The sequence below is a fragment of the Dermacentor andersoni genome, chromosome 3 (assembly GCF_023375885.2).
Source record: "Dermacentor andersoni chromosome 3, qqDerAnde1_hic_scaffold, whole genome shotgun sequence".
Lineage (NCBI taxonomy): Eukaryota > Metazoa > Arthropoda > Arachnida > Ixodida > Ixodidae > Dermacentor > Dermacentor andersoni.
In genome coordinates this window covers 8,327,214-8,350,354 of record NC_092816.1, presented here as the reverse complement: position 1 = coordinate 8,350,354, position 23,141 = coordinate 8,327,214, and the positions used below count along the sequence as shown (strand labels likewise).

At 48.1% G+C, this 23,141-nt stretch overlaps 1 protein-coding gene across 3 annotated transcripts in view; it reads left to right on the top strand.

Annotated features, from left to right (window-relative positions):
• mTor (serine/threonine-protein kinase Tor) overlaps positions 1-23,141 on the top strand; it is a 388,261-nt gene that overhangs the window by 71,206 nt on the left and 293,914 nt on the right. For all 3 annotated transcript variants that reach the window (XM_072287059.1, XM_072287057.1, XM_072287058.1), the window contains exons 11-12: positions 1,488-1,693; positions 17,257-17,379. In XM_072287059.1, the coding sequence (XP_072143160.1) occupies positions 1,488-1,693; positions 17,257-17,379 (329 nt within the window). The remainder of the gene's footprint in view (positions 1-1,487; positions 1,694-17,256; positions 17,380-23,141) is intronic.

Here is a 23,141-nt window from a genome sequence, read left to right as displayed (position 1 = left end):
TTAAGAACGAATTAATTCCAAAAATGTTAGTGCACTCTTCACGAAGGGGAAAGGGATGGTAAAGAGTGATGACCGATATATCACAGTACAATATACTGTATTTATTTGCATAATGATCGCACTTTTTTGTTAAAAAATTGATGCAAATTCAGTGGTGCGATCATTACGCGGGTTAAATTTTCCGCAAAAAGAAAAACATTTTTTTTTTCATCTTGCCTTAGCGGCAGGGTGACAACAAGTCAACATACAGGCAGCTGTCACTGTAACAGTGCTGGACACCAAAACAAAAATGGCGGCGGGTGGAGCAAGCCGAACGCACCAAACACGATTTTTTTTCTTTTCGTGAGTACATTACGTGCATTGAAACAGCTTCTTTCATATCAGTAATGAATAATATTGTTAACACAGACAAGTTTGCGGCAATAACCTAGCCATGTGCACTTTGAGGGGACAGCAACAGATATGGGCGCGCTTAGCTGCCAGTGACATTGAAACACATGGCAGGCATGCTGCGGAAACTGCGGCATTTTGTCTTCACTACTATCCTAATACGGCACATTTCCGCTAAGGGTGGGCGAATATCTTAGCTTTGTTACAAGCGTCGGCATATGAATATGGTACACTTCAAATGTATCAGTGCAAATGTGGCTACTACCGTTGCCGCTCGCGATTTGTAGCATGCCACGAGTGCAGACGAGAGGAGTCAAAATGTGCCTTTTTCGTTGTTTTTGTTTTGACCACAATCATTATAAAGCCTACAAATAGTAAAGCTAAGGCAAGTTTGTTTGTAGCTTTTTTTTTTTTTTTTTTTTTTTTTTTTTTATGGAAGTGCGAAAAGGGATGAGTGAAATTGGGCATCTGCATAAGAATGCTTGGTGCGTGCAGACCGCTTGGTATGTCTTGGAAGAGTCGTTTGCGTAGCATTCGACAGCATTCCTCAAATGGTAAGCATGATCCATCTTGAGCTAGGCCTGGCACACAACATATCGCTGCGGCAAGTTTGAGGTGCGATCATTACATGGGAAAGAAAAAAAAAATCGAATTTTGATGACAAAATTCAGGGGTGTGATCATTACGCAAGTGCGATCATTATGCAAGTAAATACGCCACAAATGCTTTTTAATTGCAGCTTTAAACTTGAAGAAGCCTTATTTTATTGAAGACACTGCTTTATTGATTTAATGCCTAAATGTCATGTAGCATATCCCATGGCTATTAAGTGAAATCTCTTAAACAGACATAAGTATTAATTAGTGCACTCCAACTTTTCCTGTGGCATGTGTTGTATAGGAAATCTTAAAGGAATCGGGAGACAAAAGTTACAGCATGTGAACATTTTTATCCTGTCTTGTCTCCTGTTTCTTTATTTGCATTATTGCATGTCATCATTTATTTATTTGTTGAAATGTGTTGAGGCTTTCTTAAATTTATTTAAATGTTGTCAACTTTATGTTCCTTTGCTTTGCTTTTGCCCTCTTCTAATTTAGACTCGGACGTGCGTTACTGTGTGCTTGCATCCCTGGATGAGAAGTTTGATGGCCACCTGGCGCAAGCAGAGAACCTAAGTGCCTTGTTCATCTCTTTAAATGACGAAGTGTTTGAGATTCGGGAGCTTGCCTTGTGTATCATTGGCCGGCTGAGCAGCCTGAACCCAGCGTACATCATGCCTCCACTTAGAAAAGTGCTCATACAGGTATGCATTGCCTTTGTGTTGTGCTTACACAGCCAGTGCTCTGAGTGGTCTTGACGAGCTGAGTTTCATTGGATGTCATTAATATTGCAGTAGTTCCACATGAATTTCCAACCCTCATCTGTGGATTGTGCATACTTTCACAAGTTTTGCAATATTAGATGCAATGTTAGTGGCACTTATTCGACTTACACGTCATAGTTGCACCTATTGAGCATAACACGATGGAACACACATACCACAGAACCAAAATTATAATGTAAAGTGGAGATAACACGATAGAACTGGGCATCACTCTCATGGCAGCATTGGCAATAAATTGCGTGCTATGCATGCATGGTTTGATAAAGCTAACTGGCGACATCAATGACCCGTAGCTATAACATTCAAGTGCTTGAAAGATGTCGCTTGTTCCTAACAAATCACAGTGATTTGGATGATCATATTTGCCTCGAATATAATGAATCATTGAACTAAACAACAAGGGAGTCTTTGGTGACTCAGAAATAAAAAAATATATATATTTTTCCGTTTTACTACTGTGAGTGTATGTTGGACATAAGCATGTAAGGGAATGTTTGGCAATAGTGTGGGCTGTGGACAAGTTTCAGTGATGTTTGAGTTGAGCTCATTTCAAATACACTATGATCACTGGCATGATCAGTACAGAGGAAGCATCCCATGAAGTGAGATTGTGAGTTTTGTGGCTGCAAGGGTTCAATAGCATAATCAAGTGCTGTAGGGGATGGGCCAACATACCTGCTGATGCTTTGCCTGGCAGAAGATTGGTTTCTAGTTTAGATGCTGTCGCTGCAGCAAACAGTATGCACTGCCATGCATGTGGATGTTATTGGCACATCCCAGCAATTTAACACAGCTAGCCAGTGGACAATGCCAGGACCCACTGCTTCAGCAGGTATTTTTGGGAAACTCTGACACTGGTCCGTAAATCCAAAGGATGCTGAGGGAATACTGGACTTAGCCAAAGACAGCAACATATCAGAAACAGGTGTCCTGATGTGACGGGAATGAGCAATTGGTTCACTTCTCAAGTTCTTATGCACCTCAGAGACCTGGCATTATGGATGGAGCATAGTCATCCCTTTATTGGCTATGCAGTTCCTGCAAGACTCTGATATGTGTCCAGATCCATTTCACTTGCTTGGCCAGGCCTGTGAGCAAATATTGTTGCTATCTGTATTGCTGCCAGCGGTATCAAGCATTCAAGCCTCCTTGAGAAAAAGCCAAGAGGGCTAACGGACAGCTTTTGGCTTACTCATACCATGCACTAACTCAGTGCAGATCTCATTGGGCCATTGCCTGCTATTCCTGAGTAGAATGTTTAGTAGGCACAATGTCCCGTGCATCATTTCTAGTGATAACAGCAAACCGTTCAGGAACAGACTGTGGAGGCAGGTTCTCGAGCACTGGGGAAGTAAAGGGTGGGACACAGCACCTGACCGACCAGTTGCATAATGCTGCAGTCAGGCAGTGTCTTGTGAACTACTTTAGTAAACAGGACTGGGACTAGAGGCCGACTGAAGTGGCGTTGCACACATTGGAAAGTGCCATAACTGGCTTCACTCCTGCATTCCTCTGCTACAGGCCGAAGCTGTGCCCAGCATGGGACTTGTGCAAGTGGACTCATCAAGCAGAGGTGCCTTTGACACCTAATACATTTGCTGTTGGATTAAGCCTACACATTGAGGGTGCCCTGGCTGTGGCTCACAGTCATCCAGAATGTGCAAGGGCCACTCGGGAGAAACACCATAACAGGATCTGCAGAGTTACTGTCTTCAATGTGGCTGGTCTTCGTGATGCACATACACTGAGCTTTGCTGGTGCAGGTTCAACAGCAAAGGCGTCTCTGCCTTGTACGTAGCTGTTCCTAGTGACGGAAGAAACCCACTGACCCAACAAGTGATGGAAAGGACTCAGAGATGGGGATCTGTCTATGCCCTTATTAGGTGGAATTCCTTTTGCACTTATTAGGGGAAATGTGAGGGTGTACCAAGCGTGAGCATCTGCAGCTGTCGGGCAGGGCTCAACAGGAAGTTTTGCGCACGTGGGAACAATGAGCAACAATCAACCATCGTGAGGCACATATGGTCAAACTTCCATATTATGAATCACGTGGGACCACCGAAAATCATTCATTATTCTGAAAGGTCGTTATGGTAAAAGTCTCAAAATTGACCATTCCACCCATCCACCCATCAGTTCATAAGTTGTCACCGTTTGAGCTATTCACGAAAGCATTGCTGTTGACTCTCAGGCTGCGTTGTTGCTTTTTGCCATAGATTCCATGAGGGATGCATGCAAAGCGGTTAGCGACGCTGAGAAAACTACTGAAAAAGGAAGCTCCATGTTGCTTCCAAGTGCAACGTTTCTTGTTTGTTTGTTTTCACATTCCTTGCCGTGGACACCGCAACTGTCTCACTCTAGGCAGACACCTGAACTATTCCAAAGCACAATCGCATGTAAACAACACCTTTGAGAAAGTGCAAAGTGCGACAGTGGCATCCCCGCTAGTATGGAGGTTACATTTCTCCACAATGTGTATCTAGTACCGCTGCAGAAAGAAGCGCGAAACAAGGAGGCGTCTGCAGAAAGAAGGGCGGAAGAAGGAAGAGCCTCCGTTGCTAGGGGACACTTGCCTGGGCGCAGCATGCACTCTCAAAACTCGATGCGTCATCACCTCCAGAATAGATAAAAAAATTATCTCCCGCCATCGATACTATCGAAAGTTACCATCGAGACTACGGTCTGTAATCCGCACCCGACATGTCGGAGTTTCTCGTCCTGAGAGCACGGACACGAGGAAGACCACCCATGTATATTGTTACGTGTGGAAAGACACAGACGAAAGACTCTATTTACACGCTATTTACACTGGAGCCAGGCAGCCAGGCTGACACTCGCTCGTGCCAAGGGCACTGACCAATTTCTTCGTCATTCTCGCGGCGGCTCGTCTCTTGAGCATTGCTCAATGATATCGTAATATTACCCCCCGGCGGCAAAAGCACCGTCACGGTGCTGTTAAATATCCAAGGTGCATGGAGAGTTGTAGGGCTTGAGTCGGGCAACGTGGACAATGTCACTGGTTGTCACAGCGGAGGACGTAGTGGGCGTGGCTAGAACGATTTCATAGGTGACATCGGTCACTTTGCGTATCACGCGATATGGGCCTGTGTAACAGGAAAGCAGTTTTTCACAAAGGCCGACTTTGCGCGATGGTGACCAAAGCAACACAAAGGCGCCGGGCACAAAATGGACATCAGGGTGACGGAGGTTGTAGCGTTGTTTCTGCTTGTCTTCAGACACTTGTAGACGAGCGCGCGCAAGTTGGCGAGCATGGTCAGCATGGGCGATTGCATCACGGGCATAATCGCTAGTTGAAGCTGTGGCGGACGGAAGCACAGTGTCCAGTGGTAGCGTCGGCTCGCGGCCATACAAGAGGTAAAACGGGGAAAAGCCAGCAGTTTCGAGACGGGAAGAGTTGTATGCAAAGGTAATGTAAGGTAGAGCCAGGTCCCAGTCACGGTGGTCGTCTGAAACGTATTTGGATAGCATGTCTGTAAGGGTGCGATTCAAACGCTCAGTGAGGCCGTTCGTTTTGGGGGTGGTAGGAGGTGGTAAACTTATGCTGTATTGAGCAAGCACGCATGATGTCGTCAATGACTTTGGCCAAAAAGGTGCGGCCGCGGTCTGTAAGCAATTGACGCGGAGCACCATGCATCAAAATGATATCATGTAGGATGAAATCCGCAACATCAGTTGCACAACTGGTCAGAAGAGTACGGGTTACGGCGTAGCGGGTCGCGTAGTCCGCCGCGACTGCAACCCACTTGTTTCCTGATGTAGATTCCGGAAATGGGCCGTGGAGGTCCAAGCCGACACGATGAAAGGGCTCGGTAGGGATGTCGAGCGGCTGCAGGTAACCAGCGAGGAGCTGGGATGGCTTCTTGCGTCGTTGGCAAAGTTCACAAGCGGCGACGTAACGTCATACGGAACGGGCAAGGCCCGGCCAGAAAAAACGGCGATGTACACGGTCATAGGTTCGAGACACGCCGAGGTGTCCTGCCGTTGGTGCGTCGTGAAGCTCTTCTAGAACAGTGGAGCGGAGGTGTTTAGGTACTACAAGTAGGAACTCAGAGCCGTCCGGATGAAGGTTACGACGGTACAGAGTACCGTCGCGGAGGACAAAGAGGCGTAGAGCAGCATCAGCCGGTGAGTGTTCAAAACGGTCGATGAGTGCTCTGATGTAGGTGTCACGACATTGCTCGTCGGCGAATTGAAGCAGCCGGGATACAGAGAATACAGAGCTGGAAGTCAGAGTCCTCGACAGGGTAACGTGACAAACTGTCAGCATCTTGGTGCAGGCGGCCAGACTTGTACACCACGGAATATGAAAATTCCTGTAGCCTCAAAGCCCATCGACCAAGCCGGCCTGTAGGATCTTTTAGCAATGAGAGCCAGCAGAGAGCATGATGGTCAGTGACTACGGAAAAAGGGCGACCGTGAAGGTAAGGATGGAACTTCGCAACCGCCCAGACAACAGCACGGCATTCGCATTCCTTAATGAAATAGTTGCGCTCCGATGGTGCTAGGAGGCGGCTCGCATAAGGAATAACACAATCCTGGCCACGCTGACGTTGGGCCAAGACGGCACCTACGCCATGACCGCTGGCATCTGTACGTAAATGTAGGGGCATCAGGGTCGAAGTGGGCGAGAATGGGTGGTGAGGTTAGAAGAGTGACGAGACGCGAGAAGGCGGCGGCGGCTTCTGCAGTGCCCCACGAGAATTGTACGCCTTTCTTCAAAAGATTAGTTAGGGGCCTAGCAATTGTCGCAAAATCTGGAACAAAACGACGAAAGTACGAGCACAGCCCTACAAAACTTCGAACGTCTGCGGCTGTCTTCGGAACCGGAAACTCTCGGACAGTGCGAGTTATGTCGGGATCAGGCTGTACTCCGGAAGCGTCAACGAGATGGCCCAGAAGAGTAATTTGTCGGTGGCCAAAACGACATTTGGACGAGTTAAGTTGCAGCTTCGCCTTTCGAAATACATCAAGTATAGTTGTGAGACGCTCAAGGTGAGTGTCGAACATTGGCGAGAAGATGATGACGTCGTCGAGGTAGCAGAGGCATGTGGACCATTTGAAACCTTGGAGCAAGGAGTCCATCATACGCTCAAAGGTGGCAGGGGCGTTGCATAGTCCAAACGGCATTACTTTAAATTGGTATAGGCCATCAGGTGTGATGAACGCGGTTTTTTCGCCATATCGTCAACAGCAATCTGCCAATATCCCGAACGAAGATCAATAGACGACAAATAGCTGGAGCCGTGCAGGCACTCAAGGGCGTCGTCTATACATGGGAGCGGGTAGACGTCCTTTTTTATAATGCTGTTCAGGTGACTGTAGTCTACACAGAAGCGCCACGTGCCGTCCTTCTTCTTCACCAACACCACAGGTGACGCCCAGGGACTCGATGAAGGCTCAACGATGTTTTTATTGAGCATTTTGTTCACTTCATCTTGAATTACTCGGCGTTCTGACACAGAAACTCGATACGGTCGTCGGTGAATAGGCGCAGCATCGCCAGTAAGAATGCGATGCTTGACCATGAGGATCTGGCCTAAAGGGCGGTCGTCGAAGTCGAAAATATCGCGGCAGGACGATGATACTTCGCAAAGGTCTTCAGCCTGTGTCAAGGACAGGTCCGTCGCAACCATTTTCTTTATGTTGGGATCGACGCCCGAGGCTGGCGCGAGGGGCATGCTAAGCTCGCGAGAACCATCGGTCGATAACGCTGCCACGTATTGGTCGCCGAAACAATCAATGGTGGCAAGGCGGTAGAATACCTTGCGGTAGAATTTGCTTTGCCAATCCAAAGTTACAGACAGGCATGCGAGTGTGGTTCGCAGTAATAGTAAGGATACTGTGAGGCACGGTGACGTCATACTGTATTGGGATGTCGGGCTGAGGAGTGACGAGGTACTCGCCATCAGGAACTGCTGGGAAAGACAACAGTTCAATGTAAGCTATGGACTTTGGCGGCAGGTGAAGAAAGCCGGTGGAGCATAAGCGGCAGTGGGGTGCGTCAGAAGGTTCTGTCAACATCGGCAACTCAAGGCGAAGGGTACTGGAAGAACAGTCAATAAGAGCAGAATGTGCGGAGAGAAAATCGAGGCCGAGAATAAGGTCGTGGGGGCAATGAGCAATTACGGTGAAGAGGACAGGAGTGTGGTGGCCGGCGATGCTGACACGTGCCGTACACATATCGATGATAGGCACAGTACCGCCATCCGCAACGCAAACGACGCATTCCGACACTGGGGTGAGGAGCTGAGCTTGTTCAGTCGTCGTCGGAAGGCAGCACTCATAATAGAAAGATGTGCTCCTGTATCCACGAGTGCCGTGACAGGATAGCTGTCAACATCGACGTCAAGAAGGTTTCGGTTAGTAGGTAACGTGAGCAGAGGATTTGAGGGCAGGGTCGACAACGCAGCTTCACCTACAGAAGCTGCAGTGCCTAGTTTTCCGGCTGGGTCTGGGAGGCGATAGGCGGCAAAGAAAAGCAGCGGGGTTGGGGCGAACGAGACTGGTGGCGTCGAGGTGAGGGCGAGCGGCTGTAGCGAAGGTTTGGAGCAGGGGCATCAGCGGTAGTGGGTTCATGGCGGGTGGCATCATCATCATCATCATCAGCCTGGTTACGCCCACTGCAGAGCAAAGGCCTCTCCCATACTTCTCCAACAACCCCGGTCATGTACTAATTGTGGCCATGTTGTCCCTGCAAACTTCTTAATCTCATCCGCCCACCTAACTTTCTGCCACCCTCTGCTACGCTTTCCTTCCCTTGGAATCCATTCCGTAACTCTTAATGACCATCGGTTATCTTCCCTCCTCATTACGTGTCCTGCCCATGCCCATTTCTTTTTCTTGATTTCAACTAAGATATCATTAACTCGCGTTTGTTCCCTCACCCAATCTGCTCTTTTCTTATCCGTTAACGTTACACCTATCATTCTTCTTTCCATAGCTCGTTGCGTCGTCCTCAAATTAAGTAGAACTCTTTTTGTAAGCCTCCACGTTTCTGCCCCGTACGTGAGTACTGGTAAGACACAGCTGTTATAAACTTTTCTCTTGAGGGATAATGGCAACCTGCTGTTCATGATCTGAGAATGCCTGCCAAACGCACCCCAGCCCATACTTATTGACACGTGTACTTATCTTTATTGGGCGACCACGTTTCGCCGCCTAACAAATGTTATCGCACAGTGCGGGACGCGCCTGCATGCATCCGAAGATTCTGGAAAGTTATCGATGCTTCTATCCGGCTGTCTGTTGTCGCCGAACCTTGTGTTATCAGATTTCATCGCGTGACGGGAATGGTGTAGAACTTTGTGGAAGGCACGCGGGTCCCAACGATTAGTCTGGAACATTCGACGACTGCTGTATAAAAGCCGACGCGCTTGGCCCGCTGATCAGATTTTCGGCGATTGCCGACCGTGTTCGCCGCTATCGTTGTGCTATAAGTGTAGCCTGTCTTTGTGGGCACAGGTTCACCCAATAAAAGTTAGTTTTGTCCTTCACAGTATTTGCTACTGTGTTCTTCAACGTCACCACCACGTGACATTATTCTTCTGATTATTTCACTCTCATGATCCGGATCCGCAGCCACTACCTGTCCTAAGTAGATGTATTCCCTTACCACTTCCAGTGCCTCACTACCTATTGTAAACTGCTGTTCCCTTTCGAGACTGTTAAACATTACTTTAGTTTTCTCGAGATTAATTTTTAGACCCACCCTTCGGCTTTGCCTCTCCAGGTCAGTGAGCATGCATTGCAGTTGGTCCCCTGAGTTACTAAGCAAGGCAATATCATCAGTGAATCGGAAGGTATCGCATCAGCGAATCGCGGGTGGCATAGGGTACAGAAGGTCCAAAGGTGCGGGAATAAGTGGCGGCGTAAGTCCGAGGAGTTGGTGGCCATCGGTTGCGGCAGTGACGGGTGACGTGGCAGATGCGACAGCAGTGGAAGCAGATCGGCCTGTCATCAGGGGTACGCCGTTCGGACGTGTTGCGGCGAGATGTGGCAGAAAAGGACTGGCGGGGACAAGGAGGGCTGCTAGATAACTGGGGAAAGCTGGGTCGACACGTGGAACACATGGTGTTCAGACCCATGTTTTCAAATTCCTGTCTGACGACGGCCTGAATCATTGCAATGGTGGTTGCTGGCGGATCGGGAGGCGTCTAGGAGAAGGCTGGCGAACAGGCGGCCTCGAGTTCGCGGCGAACAATACGGGTGACGTCGTCACAGGTGGTGGTCTGACGTGGTCGACCCTCACATGTCGACGTAGCAGCAGTGTTGAGTAGCTGCCCAATGTGGTGTGAGATACGGCGGCTCTTAGCCTGTTCAAGGCAACGGCATTCTTTTATAATGGCGTCGATAGTCGAGACGTTGCCGAAAACAAGCAAATTGAAAGCGTCGTCGGCGATGCCTTTTAGCACATGTGCTACTTTATCTGCTTCGGACATATGATCGTCAGCTTTATGGCATAGAGCCAAGACGTCGAGGATGTAGGAAATGTATGGCTCTGTAGATGACTGAACACAAGATGCAAGAGCCTTTCTAACGGCAGCCGTGCACCCAATGGGGTCGCCGAACAGTTCCCGTAGCTTCTCTTTAAAACTGTCCCAACTGGTTATCTCGTCGTCATGCATTTGGTGCCACACGCGTGGGGTGCCGCCGAGATAAAAGATGACATTGGCGAGTATAATCGTAGTGTCCCACCTGTCCCACCCCGCACCTCCACCAGAAGTGTTACGTGGGGAAAGACACAGACGAAAGATGCTATTTACACGCTATTTACACTGGAGCCAGGCAGCCAGGCTGACACTCGCTCGTGCCAAGGGCACTGACCAACTTCTTTGTTGTTCTCGCGGCGGCTCGTCTCTTGAGCATCGCTCAATGATATTGTAATAATATCGAACCCGATCCTAGCATCTCCCTCAACGGTACCAAGATCCCTACAGTCGACTCCGTTGGCATGCTCGGACTTCACATCCACAAGGACAGATCAGGGGTGGCCACTCTCCCGATGCGCCCACTGTTACAAGTTACGCACCTCGTCAAGAGGATCAGAAACCAAAGAAGCGGACTCAAGGAGCAAGACACGCTAAGCATAATTCAAGCTCTCCTAGCTAGCCGTATCTCCTATGGAACTCTCTACTTGACGCTCAAGCCGGCTGAAATCAATAAACTCAATGTTATACTTCGAAAGGCAATCAAAGTAGCCTTGACCCTACCACCCATGGCATCAACGGAGAAACTCCTCAAGCTCGGCGTCCACAATGCATGGGAAGAGCTTGTCGAGGCTCATAAAATCAGCCAACTAGAGCGGCTCAAGCTCACACCCACTGGAGGAGCAGTTTTGCACTACCTCAACTACAGTGAAAGCTAAAACTACATTGCAGACACAGAACAGAAAGCAAGAATCCCACCCGCACTCCGGGACTGTATCAGCGTTGCAAGTATACTGTGCAATATGCATCCAACTTAGCAAAAGGAGCATTGGCAAAGCAGAATCTGCGCACTCAGCAAGAAATACACGAGCGACCCTGATGTGAGGTACGCCGATGCTGCCCGGTATATTAAATGAAATGCCTTTGCCTTAACTGTTGCAGCTCACCAAGGCAAAGAACTCGCAGCTGTCACCATACGAGCAAGAGCCGCCGAGACTGCAGAGGAAACGGCAATCACTCTGGCAATAACAACTTGCCCTGAAGTAGCAGTAATCCTAACAGACTCCTAAGCAGCAACTCGCAACTATCAAAAAGGATGCATATCAGAAACCACTCTCAAAATACTTTGTTGTCACATCGCACGCATGCTGCTCCCCGACACCCAAATCAACTGGGTTCCAGGCCATCAGGGCATGATAGTAATTGAGGCGGCACACGCCGCTGCCCGCGAGCATACCAGCCGGGCTTTCCTGCAATCCCACGCCAGGTCGGCCAACAACGTTGATGACGTCATCCTGAAATACAATGAGCTTCTGTGACACCACCAACTCAGCGGTACCCTTCACCACATAAGAAGCTGAGCAAAGAGGAAGAAGTCATCCTCCGCCGCCTACAGACAAACACCTCCGTACATGGAATAATCATGCGCAGGCTATATCCTATGCAGTACTTGGACACATGCACCCACTGCGACGTCCCAGACACCCTGCAACACATGGTACAGGACTGCCCACTGCGTGACACATCCGCAGACCCCACCTCACAAACTCCACAAGACTCTAATGCAAGTCACCCAGAGAAGGACAAGAAGAGCGTCCCAACCCACTGCAGATCTATACAACCACTGATACATAGTAGGGCAAGCTTTCCTCTGATGACCTGGACAACCAACGCAGTCTTGTCGCCCGGGCCAAGGAGGCAGCCCAAGCCAGAGGGCTCCTGGAATAAGAAATCCACCCACCTAGGGTGAACCGGCTCTTGACTTGGATTATCGTTTCTGAAAATAAAAGTTTAGTTCTCTCTCTCTCTCTCCCGCGTCTTTTTTTTTTTTTAGCACAGTCTTGGGTTTTCCGAACCCGTGCGCCACAGTGTCCGCTTTCTGCACTTTGTCGTCTGCTAAACTACTGTTTCGGCTGCTATGAAATATACACGGAAATCTAAGAGCCTCCAGATTTCGGAATATTAGTTCGTAGTACTGAGGCGTTGTTAACATTACATGAAAACTGAATAACGATCGTCATTCTGAAATGTTCTGTATTCTGAAGTTCGTAGTACTGAAATATTTTTACATTGAAATCATAAGTCATCTGGGGATTTCTGGAAAGCTTGTTAATGTGGTAAGTAACAAGATTTCACTGTATGTGTGTGGGTGGCTAGGAAGTTGATAACAGGGCTGCATATGGCAAGACTTACCTTTGTGTGGCATTTGGTGTAATAAAGCTAGATAACCTGAAAACACAAACCAGTAATGCATATTACATCCATATTGATGGGCATAGAATAGGGCCTTTTAGTGTAGCATGATGGGGCAATCTGTTGCTGCAACCCACATTCTAATGGGGAGTTACAAAGCACTGCAACTACAGGCCAGACGCACATTGCCTGGGAAGGCTGTGTGTAACTGCTTCACTGTAGTGGGTGAAACCATTGTACTTAAACATTTAAGTGAGAATTCTTGTTGCATTTGGAGCCCTGTTCCCGCCACTACCCATTGTTGCGTCAAGTTGCACTGTTGCTGTCTGTTGGCACATACCAACTGCTATTAAGAGGCAGGCTTCTCTGCAATGCTAAGTGGCCTAGGGGCTGAGTTCACTCCCCTTCATAAAAAAAGAAAGGAAAAATAAAGCCCTTGTATTTATGCACATGCAGTATTGATATTGTTGAGGGGATAAAACTATTTGCACAATGTATTTACAAGGCGTACATAAACAGCAGCTGAAAATCCCGAGAGGCTGTTGCCACTTTGTCATCTTCACTGTCGACAACAGTGTCCTCTTTTCCCACTATAACACAACCTCCTGCAGAAAAAGCACCGTCCCGGTGCTTCAGACGGGGCCATCGATAAGTGCATAGTAAGGCTTAAGCCGAGAGACGTGTACGACATCACGTGATGTGGAAGCGGGTGGTATGACGAAGGTTACAGGGATTATCTCGTAGTAAGTGACATTGGTCACTTGACATAAAACGCGGTAAGGGCCTTTGTAGCACGGAAGGAGTTTCTCTGAGAGCCTGACTTGGCGGCAAGGGGACCAAAGTAGCACGAGAGAACCTGGTGGAAAATGGGTGTCATGGTGGCGGCGATTGGTAAGCGTGCCGTTGAGTTTGCTGCGATGCCAACTAATGAGTACGGGCAAGCTGGAGCGCATGGTCAGCGTGGGCGATGGCGTCACGGGCATACTCGGCCCTCGAATTCTGTACCAAAGGGAGTGAAGTGTCCAGTGGTAATACCGGGTCACGACCGAAGAGCAAGTAAAAGGGGGAATACCCAGCAGTATCATGGTGTGATGAATTATAGACGAACGTGACATAAGAGAGCGCTACATCCCAGTCCTTGTGGTCGGGTGAAACATATTTTAATAGCATGTCAGTAATGGTCCAATGAAGTCGCTCAGTAAGGCCTTGGTGTGGGGATGATAGTAGGCAGCCTGTTCGTGCTCGGTAGAACATGAGCGTAGGATATCGGCGATGACTTGAGAGAGGAGAGTGCGGCTCCAGTCGGTAAAGAGCTGTCACGAGGCACCATGCACTAAAATGATATCCTGGAGTAGGAAATCTGTGACGTCGGTTGAGCAGCTCGTGGGAAGTGCCCGAGTAATTGCATAGCGCGTCACGAAATCAGTAGCGACACGATCCATCTGTTGCCAAAGCTGGACTTAGTCATAACGATGGATAAGTAGGAACAGATTCCATTCATTTAATGAGGGTCCTCAAAGTAACGTCACAGCGCTGCTCTTTGGCCATGTCCAAAAGCTGGAAAACGGAAAGAACACTTGTGGAAGCGTCCGTGTCGGCGTTGGCAGGCGTGTGTACAGGGTAACAGGACAAGCAGTCGGCGTCCTTGTGCAGGTGACCAGACCTATACACCACTTCAGAGGAATGCTGTTGTAGACGCAAAGCCGATCATCCAAGCCTCCCTGTGGGATCTTTTTAGGACATAAGCCAATAGAGTGCGTGGGGGTCTGTTACAATAGAAAAGGGCCTGCCATATGTATATAGGGGCAGAAATTTCCTGCTGCCGACACAGCAGCCAAACATTCGTACTCGGTAATAGAGTAGTTTCGCTCCACAGGGGATAAAAGACGGCTAGCGTACGCGATGACACGTTCATGGCCTTGTTGAATTTGTGCCAAGACGGCACTGATTCCGTGGCCGCAGGCATCGGTGCACACCTCTGTAGGGGCTGAAGTAGCGAAGTGTCCTAGAATCGGTGGGGTGGTGAGCATGGTGTAAGGTGAGAAAAGGTGGCGGCCTGAGAGGATCCTCATGAAAACAGCACACTTTTCTTCAGGAGATCTGTGAGGGGGCTTGCTGTGGTGGCAAAATGTTTAACAAAGTGGCGGAAGTAAGAGCCCACGAAACTTTGGACATCTTTTGCGGACTGTGGAACAGGGAACTCTTTCACGGCGCGAATTTTCTCTAGGTCCAGTCGGATGCCAGTCGCATTGACGACATGGCCAAGAACAGTAATCTCACGATGGCCAAAGTTACATTTCTTGGAATTGAGCTGTAGACCGGCCTTGCGAAAAACGGCAAGTACAGCTGAAAGGCACTCAATGTGTGCGCTGAATGAGGGCGAGAACACAATAACATCATCTAGGTAGCAGAGACAAGTCGACCACTTGAATCCTTGGAGTAATGAGTACATCATACGCTCAAAGGTAGCCATAGCGTTGCATAGCCCAAAAGCCATAACTTTGATGTGGTAAAGACCATCAGGCATTATAAAGGCAGTCTTTTCACGATCTAGATCAGCCACAATGATTTGCCAATATCTGGACCATAGGTCGATGGAGGAAAAATATTGTGCTCCGTATCAAAGGCGTCATCGATACACAAGGGGGTGGGTAAACGTCCTTCTTCGTGATGTGGTTGAGGTGGTGGTAATCAACACAAAATCTCCTTGCGCCGTCCTTTTTGACCAGCACGACAAGTGACGCCCAGGGACTTGACGATGGCTCAGTGATGTCTTTCGCTAGCATCTTGTCTACTTCCATTTTGATAACGTGGCACTCCGAAACTCAAACTCTGTAGGATCGCTGATGGATGGGGGGATTATCGCCTGTATGTATACTATGTTTAACAGATGACATCTGGCCTAAGGGTCGGTTGCTCAGGTCGAATATGTCCTTGTACGAAAGCAATAGACTGCAGAGCTGTTCAGCCTCTGCAGGAGTAAGATTCGGGGCGATCCTTTTCCTAATCTCGTTGTCAGTGCATTTGGCAGACCGGAAAGACTAACAGAAAGCGTCGACGACAAAAGTTTTAACACAGCTAACTTCCAAAGCAGTGTTCGTAGCCAAAGTGAAATCTTTAGCAGAATTTGCTTAGTGAGCCCGAAATTCACCACAGGGAGATACGTGCAATTGTCTATGACCCTCAGTATTATATGTGGGACAGTAACATTGTGGGTGAGAGCGATGGCAGTTATGGAAGCGGAGATGTAATTACCATCGGGAACTGGCATAGAAGGCTTTCATTTCGATGTATGTCAAGACCTGTGGTGGAACGTAAACAAAATCAGTCGGTCTTAGGCGAATTTCCTGTGGTGTTGGAGGAACGTCCAGTAGAGGCAGGTAAAGAAACACAGTACTTGAGGAACAACCGATGAGCGCTAAATGGGCAGAGAGGAAGTCTGAGGTCATAGTATGAGGTCATGGGGGCATTGCTCAAGCACAGTGAAAAGGACGACATTATGGCGGCCAGAAACGCTCACACGGGCAGTACACATTCTGACCATGGTCACCGTGCTACCGTTGGCGATTCGTACAAATCGAGTAATGGCAGGCGTAACAATTTTCCTTAAATGGCGGCGTAGGCGGCTGGTCATAATTGATATGTGTGCTCCGGTACCAATTAGTGCGGTGACGGGTGCGCCATCAACTTGGACGTGAAGAAGGTTATGTCTCGTAAGCAGCATCAAAGGAGGATTTTGTGGCGAATCGGACATTGCAGCACCACTTTGAGGTGCTGCATTGCCTAGTTTTCGTGCTGGGACAGTCCTGGGTAGGTAAGTGAAGCTGGGGCGGACGTGGCTGGCAACATTGAGGCGAGGGCAAGCGAGCCTAGCGGCGAGTCGAGGTAGTGGCATCGGAAGGGTTGTAGAAGCGACGGAGTGAAAAACTTTGGCACAAACTTGAATTCTAGGAAATGTTTCAAGGAAGGGACACCCAACAGCTCCTGCAGTGACGGGAAACGTGACCGATTCGGCCGCAGCAGAAACAGATCGGCCTGTCGATGGTGTACGCCAGTCCGATGGGTTCCAGGCAATGTAGGGATAACTGGCACTGTGAGATGGACTGCGATAGGACCGAGGCACAGGAGCAGGGAGGGTATCAGGAGGACTCAAGGAGCAGGCGCTGGGAAGACTCATATTAGCGATTTCCTGGCGAACCACAGACTGGATCAGTGGTATCGTCTCAGCAGTGTTGTTCCAAGACGTCTGTTGAGGCGAGGCAGGAAACGCTGCTTCGAGTTTGCGGCTTACAATTCGCGGAGGACAATGCCGTCGACGGTGAAGATGCGTACCCCGCGTATCCACGAAAATGTCACGGAGATAAAACTATTTACGCTATGTATATACAAGGCATACATAAACAGCAGCTGAGAATCCAGAGAGGCTGTCACCACTTCGTCGTCTTCACCGTCGACGACATTGTCCTCTTTTCCCACCGTAACAATATTCATGTTCTGTAACAAAAGTGCGCCATTGCTTTTTCAACACAGCATACGTTCATTATAGCATTACTGATGTTTTGGCTCATTTTAGTCCATTTTCGTGACTGCATCTTTCCTGTGCTCTGTTTTCAATTTTTCAAGAATCTGACGGAGTTGGAGCATTCGGGGGTGGTCCGAAACAAGGAGCAGGCTGCCAAAATGCTGGGTCACCTTCTGTCCAATGCACCAGGGCTTATACGACCATACATGGAGCCCATTCTGGCTGTAAGTTACCACTTGTTGCTCACCAAATACGTTGTTAAAAGGTTTCCACAACACCTTTCATTGACACCTGAAGATTTCTTGTCTGTAAAAAGGCAGTGTATCATAAATCTCCTCTCACACAAATGTGTCTTGCATAGGTGGAGTTATTATAGAGTAAATAGTCGCACTTCACTACTGCATCCACGGCTTTTTCATTTGTCTGTCATGCTATGCTAGAAGCTACAAGTCTCAGCTATTGTGGAAGATGCTTGATCCGGTGTCATGTCACTGTTCTGTGCCTCTTAACTTCTGTGCATCTCATGTGCCTCAGCAGTTTAGGGCCACTCCTAAACACTCACCATTACTATAGCCATGCTCACTGTGTATTTATCCTTCTGTTTTGCTCCTGTTCTATAGTTCTAGTAATTCTGCACTATGATATGGCTGCAATCATGTAGAAAAGTATATATGCAGTAAAGCGTCGTGGACTCTGCCCTCGTTAATTCGGAAAGTCGGTTAATTCAGACTTGTACTCTGGTTCTAGCAGGTGTACACATTATTTAATGACATCAAACTCCCCTTACTTTGGATGTATTTGGCTGCACACCGGTAATTCGGACAACCCTCTGAGCGCCGGAAATGTGCGATGTGAAAGAGCAAAACTAGCACTAGCGTCCAACTTACCTTTTTCCAGTAAGCAACCCCTCTAGAAGCCGCCACTTCAACTAAATTTGATGGACATGACGTTATGGAGTCCTAGGGTCTGACAGGAGTACCCATTACTGCGGGTTCGAGCTTAGTGAGCCACAGGGCCAAGTCAGCCGTTGCCTCTACTGTGCCACTGCTCATGCGCTCAGGCCGCAAAGGGGTTACCAAGCGCTGTGCACGCAAGAGAAGACAGTAATGCCCTGCGATGGCAGAAACCATTTACAGTTAAACCTCCTTAAACTGTAGTTGGCCGGAACTCGGAAAAACTACGTACTAAATGGTAGCACTGTTTAACCGAAATAGCATGAGATCGCCCACTTAACTGTCGAAAACGGAACTCGGAGAGAGTGCGATGAAAGGGGAAAAAAACATGCAGTATTTATTCGCTTCGCGCGACAAAAGTGTTATTTTCGTTTGATGCCGCGGCGGCCTAGCACGACGACAGTGGCCTCAAACTTACTGAAGCTGCGTGCCAGCTTTTCAGCCAGCCCCCTCTTCTCCGCAAACACTCGCATGGCAGATTCCTCGTTGGCGTTACGTATTCTCCGTGCACGCGTGCAGTAGTGCTGCAGAAGTCCCGGGGGCGCATTTTCATTGCTGGGTGCCGGAGCTTGGAATACTTTTCGTTTGGAATAGAGTTACGTTATCACGCCCCTGTTCTCGTCGCGACGATTGCATTCATTAGGCTGACGTAACGCGTAGCTTCTGCCACTGTCGGGCCTGAATCGCCCGTGCTGTCACTTTCCGTATCGTTCTTATCACTGTCGCTAGGCGACACTTCAGCAACAACAGAGGCAACGATGGCGAAAAGTCAAACCTCGTAGCCGACATGTCTTCGCGGTCGCAGCAGCGCTGCCGAGCAACTTCTTCGCATTCCAAATGCCATACACCGTAGTCAACAGCAGATCCTTGTCGCGTGCCAGCGCCGACTTCTTCGTGCCACGTTCGATAGCACGGACAATGTCTAATTTTTCTTCTATGCTGAGCACCCGGTGTCTTTTTTATCCGAGCTTTGGAATGACGCGAGTCCTCGCTTGCACGACGCCATAACGCTCTCTGGCACGGCGTCAAAATGATGCTGATGTTGATATGGCTTCACGTGCAAACACACAGGGTGCTTGGAGGCCGTTGTTCCGATCTCTGAGGCTTGTTGTTCTGCCGGGCCGCTCGATGGAGACGTCGCGCCGCCGTGTTTGCGTGACGAAAAGTTTAAATGCTACATTTTAACCGATGTGTACGCAAGAAGCTGGTACGGTTTATGCTGGTACGGTTTATGTGGATTCAAAACACATTATGTTCAATAGCCGCTGAGCCGGGGATTTGACTTTACTACTTTTAAAACGAAACTACTGTTTAAGCGGGTACGGTTTAACGAGGTTTTACTGTATTGTCTCCAGCGGCATTCAATACTGCACAAACGCCCGGTCCTAAGGGTTCCCGGGAACCAAAGAGCTCCCGCACCAAAGGCAAAAATACAGACAGGGGCACCTATAGCCCGTCGCTGCAAGAGCAAAGACTCGCGCTGGGACACGCCGCTAGGGAAAGTCCTGGCGGCTATGCTACTTGCTCTCGCGATAACCAGTGGAGCCAACTTGTGAAAGCTCAGGCGGTCTCCTTCGGCTTGGGCCTTCGATAAGTGGGGTGTGGTACGACCTCGTGCGAGCACTATGCACTGCTCTTCAGTTTAGTGTCCGGAAAGGATCAACACAATGTACACACTCACCGCACAGGTAAAGGCACCGTGTGCAAACTCAAGTCCTAGAGACCGAGGTGTCGGCGGACAAAAGGAAAGCATGTGGAAACATGGTGCTGTCCCGGAGGTGAATACCCGTGCTGCCATTGTGAGCAACCAGCAGTGGCTAGCCCACGATGTGAGCGCCCCCACCACAACCATTGCCAGTGGAAAGGAGAGAAACATGGGGAAGACAGAACAGGTTAATGCCTATGCAACAGTGCCGGCGGATACCACAGTTGTCACAACGCACATGCTGCCCCCGCCTCTCGTCTCTGTGCAGTGGTAGCATTTGCGGTGGCCGTCGCATTTTTCTTTTTTGTCGCTTGTGTTGCTGAATTAGCTTCTCATCATCCTGATCTAGCGTGCGCATATTTGTTCACATGTAACAACATCTTTTCCATTTACCGATGTGAAGGCAACATGCTGAATGCGGCGTGCAGGCCATTTGGAACCAAGGTTTGAGAGATGCGCCAGCCTTTATTTTTTAACAGCTTCGCCAGTACTTTCCTCCAACTGGTAAAGACATGCATGCATGAGCATCAAACTCGTCACAGCAGTACTTTCTTCAAGATAAACTCACCCATCATTTGGAGTGACTCGACTTGCATGAGGCAGTCAACATATGCATGCACGTGCTTGCTCTCAAGAGCAGGCAGTGTAAGCAGCTCATCATGATGACTATGAATAAACAACGTCCATAAGTTCTGCACACATACTGCGAGTGTACTTCAGCACTAGTGTTGTTTTTATCTCGAAATATGTAGCATATGGAGCAGCTTAGAGCAGTGCCTGACACTGCCAAAAAAAAAGAAAAAATATATGCCAAGAGCCAGGGGGGCTATATTAGTCTAGGTGCAACGAAATTAGGAATGCCCACTAAGCTTCAACAAAGACACTCCCTCACCAGAACAGGAATTGGCCTCCCTGATGCAGTATTCGGCCACTACGTCCCTCATGACCCCTACAATTAAACCATGGCCCTCAGTCCCCAGTACCTGTGGAGCACCGGACCGAGACGTCAGTCATACCTTCATCGTGGCGGAGGGTGCCAAGAATGTCTGGATCCGGACAGCCCGCCACTGGAAACTGAGCCTGGCAACGTTCAACACGCAAACCCTCTCAAGTGAAGCTAGCTTAGCAGGACTCTTTGAGGAATTATCAGACATTGTGTGGGGTATTACTGACCTTAGTGAGGTTACAAGAACTGGTGAGGCTTATACACTGCTAACGGCCACGTCCTTTGCTACAGAGGACTTACAGATAAGAGACAATATAGGGTAGGATTTCTAATCCATAAGGACATAGCGGGCAACATTGATGAACTCTACAGCAATAATGCAAGGGTAGCAGTAGTTGTAATAAAGCTGAATAGGAGGTATAAATAAATGTAGTTAAAGCCTGTACACCAACCTCCAGTCACAATTATGAAGAAGTAGAACAGTTTTATGAAGTTGTTCAATTAGTGAAGAGATAAGTACAAACTCAGTATACTGTAGTCACGGCTGACCTCAATGCAGCAGTGGGGGGAAAGCAGGCTAGTGAACAAGCAATTGACAACTATAGCATTGATTCTAGGAACACTAGAGAAAAGATTTTGGTGGAATTCATGGAAAGGAATAAGCTCAGCATAATAAATACTTTCTTCAGGAAGTATAGCAACTGGAAATGGACCTGGTAAAGCCCTAATAGAGAAACAAGAAATGAAATAGATTTCATACTGTCTGCCGACCCCAGCATAGTGCAGGATGTAGAAATGTTAGGTAGGGTAAAGTGCAGGGATCATACTTTAGCGAGGTCTTGGATTTCTCTCAATACGAAGAGAGAGAAAGTAAAATTAGCCAAGAAGAAACAGGCCAACCTAGACGCAGTAAAGCTAAAAGCAGACCAATTCAGGCTGCTGCTTGCAAACAAATATGCAGCTTTAGAACAAAGAGATGAAGATGACGTAGAGGTAATGAATGAAACCGTAACTAGGTTGATTTCAGAGGCAACAATTGAAGTGGGAGGTAAGGCACCAAGGCAACCAGTAGGTGAGCTCTCTGAAGTAACAAAGGACCTAATAAGAAAATGACAAAGCATGAAATGTCCAACTCGAGATCAGATAGAATTCGCAGAACTGTCACAACTGATCAACAAGGAGAAAGTAAGGAATATTCAAAATTATAACAAGCAAAAGACTGAAGAAGCAGTAAAAAATAGATACCGCATGAAATCAGTCATAAAGCCGGGTAGTATCATCAGCAATTTCAAAGTTATAGTAAAAGCAGCAGAAGAATTCTGTACTGATGTGTACAGTGCCCAGAGCAGACATGTTACCATTCAACATAGTAATGAACAGGATACAGAGGCCCCTTCTATAACTAGTGATGAAGTTAGAAGCGCTTGCAAGACATGACTAGGGGAAAAGCGGCAGAAGAAGATGGAATAGCAGTCTATTTAATCGTAGATGGATGAGATATCATGCTTGAAAAGATTGCTGCCCTTTATATGCAATGTCTCACAACTTCACAGAGAACTGGAACAACGCCGACAGTGTACTAATCCGGAAGAAAGGAGACGTTAAAGAATTAATAAATTATGGGCCCATTAGCTTGCTTTCAGTATTGTATAAAATATTCATAAGCTGTTCTCCGATAGAATGAGGGCAACACATGACTTCAGTCATGTGTTGCCCTTGTTGTTGTTATTGTGCTAAAGAACTGAAAAATTATAATAAATATTTACCAAAATAATCTCCAATAGAATAAGGGTGTAGCATAGCCATGGCGTGCTCGCAGTAACGCCAGACTAGTAAAGCATCAGCGTAGTCAGTAGAACAAAAAATGAACATTTATTCAAAGGTGCAGAGCGTATTTATAGGTAGCCGAGTGGCAGGAAGATAGGAAGGAGCACGTGTTAGTAGTGATAGTCCGAACTCTGAAGGATCGCTAGATGAGGCGATAAAAGGTGCACGCACTTCGAAAACACACGTGAAGTTGCAACATTCCTTCCTCCTTAGAAATGAAAGCATTGCACTGGCTTGCGTTCTCTCGTTGAACATCTCAGAGTTTGTTGGGCGACACCTGTATTCAACGGAGCCACTGGAATATCTGGTGCCGCAAAATCTGGAGAACGGGTGCCATTTGGAATGCGCCGAGCAGTTATGCCTTCATCTGGGTTCACCGTTTCTGGAGGCTGTAGTTGTATTGCTTGCTCTGGCTCGCTGCGATATGTGGTGGTTGTAGTTACTGTCGGTTTATCGCCTGATGCTTCTTGTCGCGGGCGGATCTGGTCTACGTGCTGCTTTATGACTCCGTCCGATATTTCCACGGTCACCATTCTCGCTCCAGACGTCGCCTTT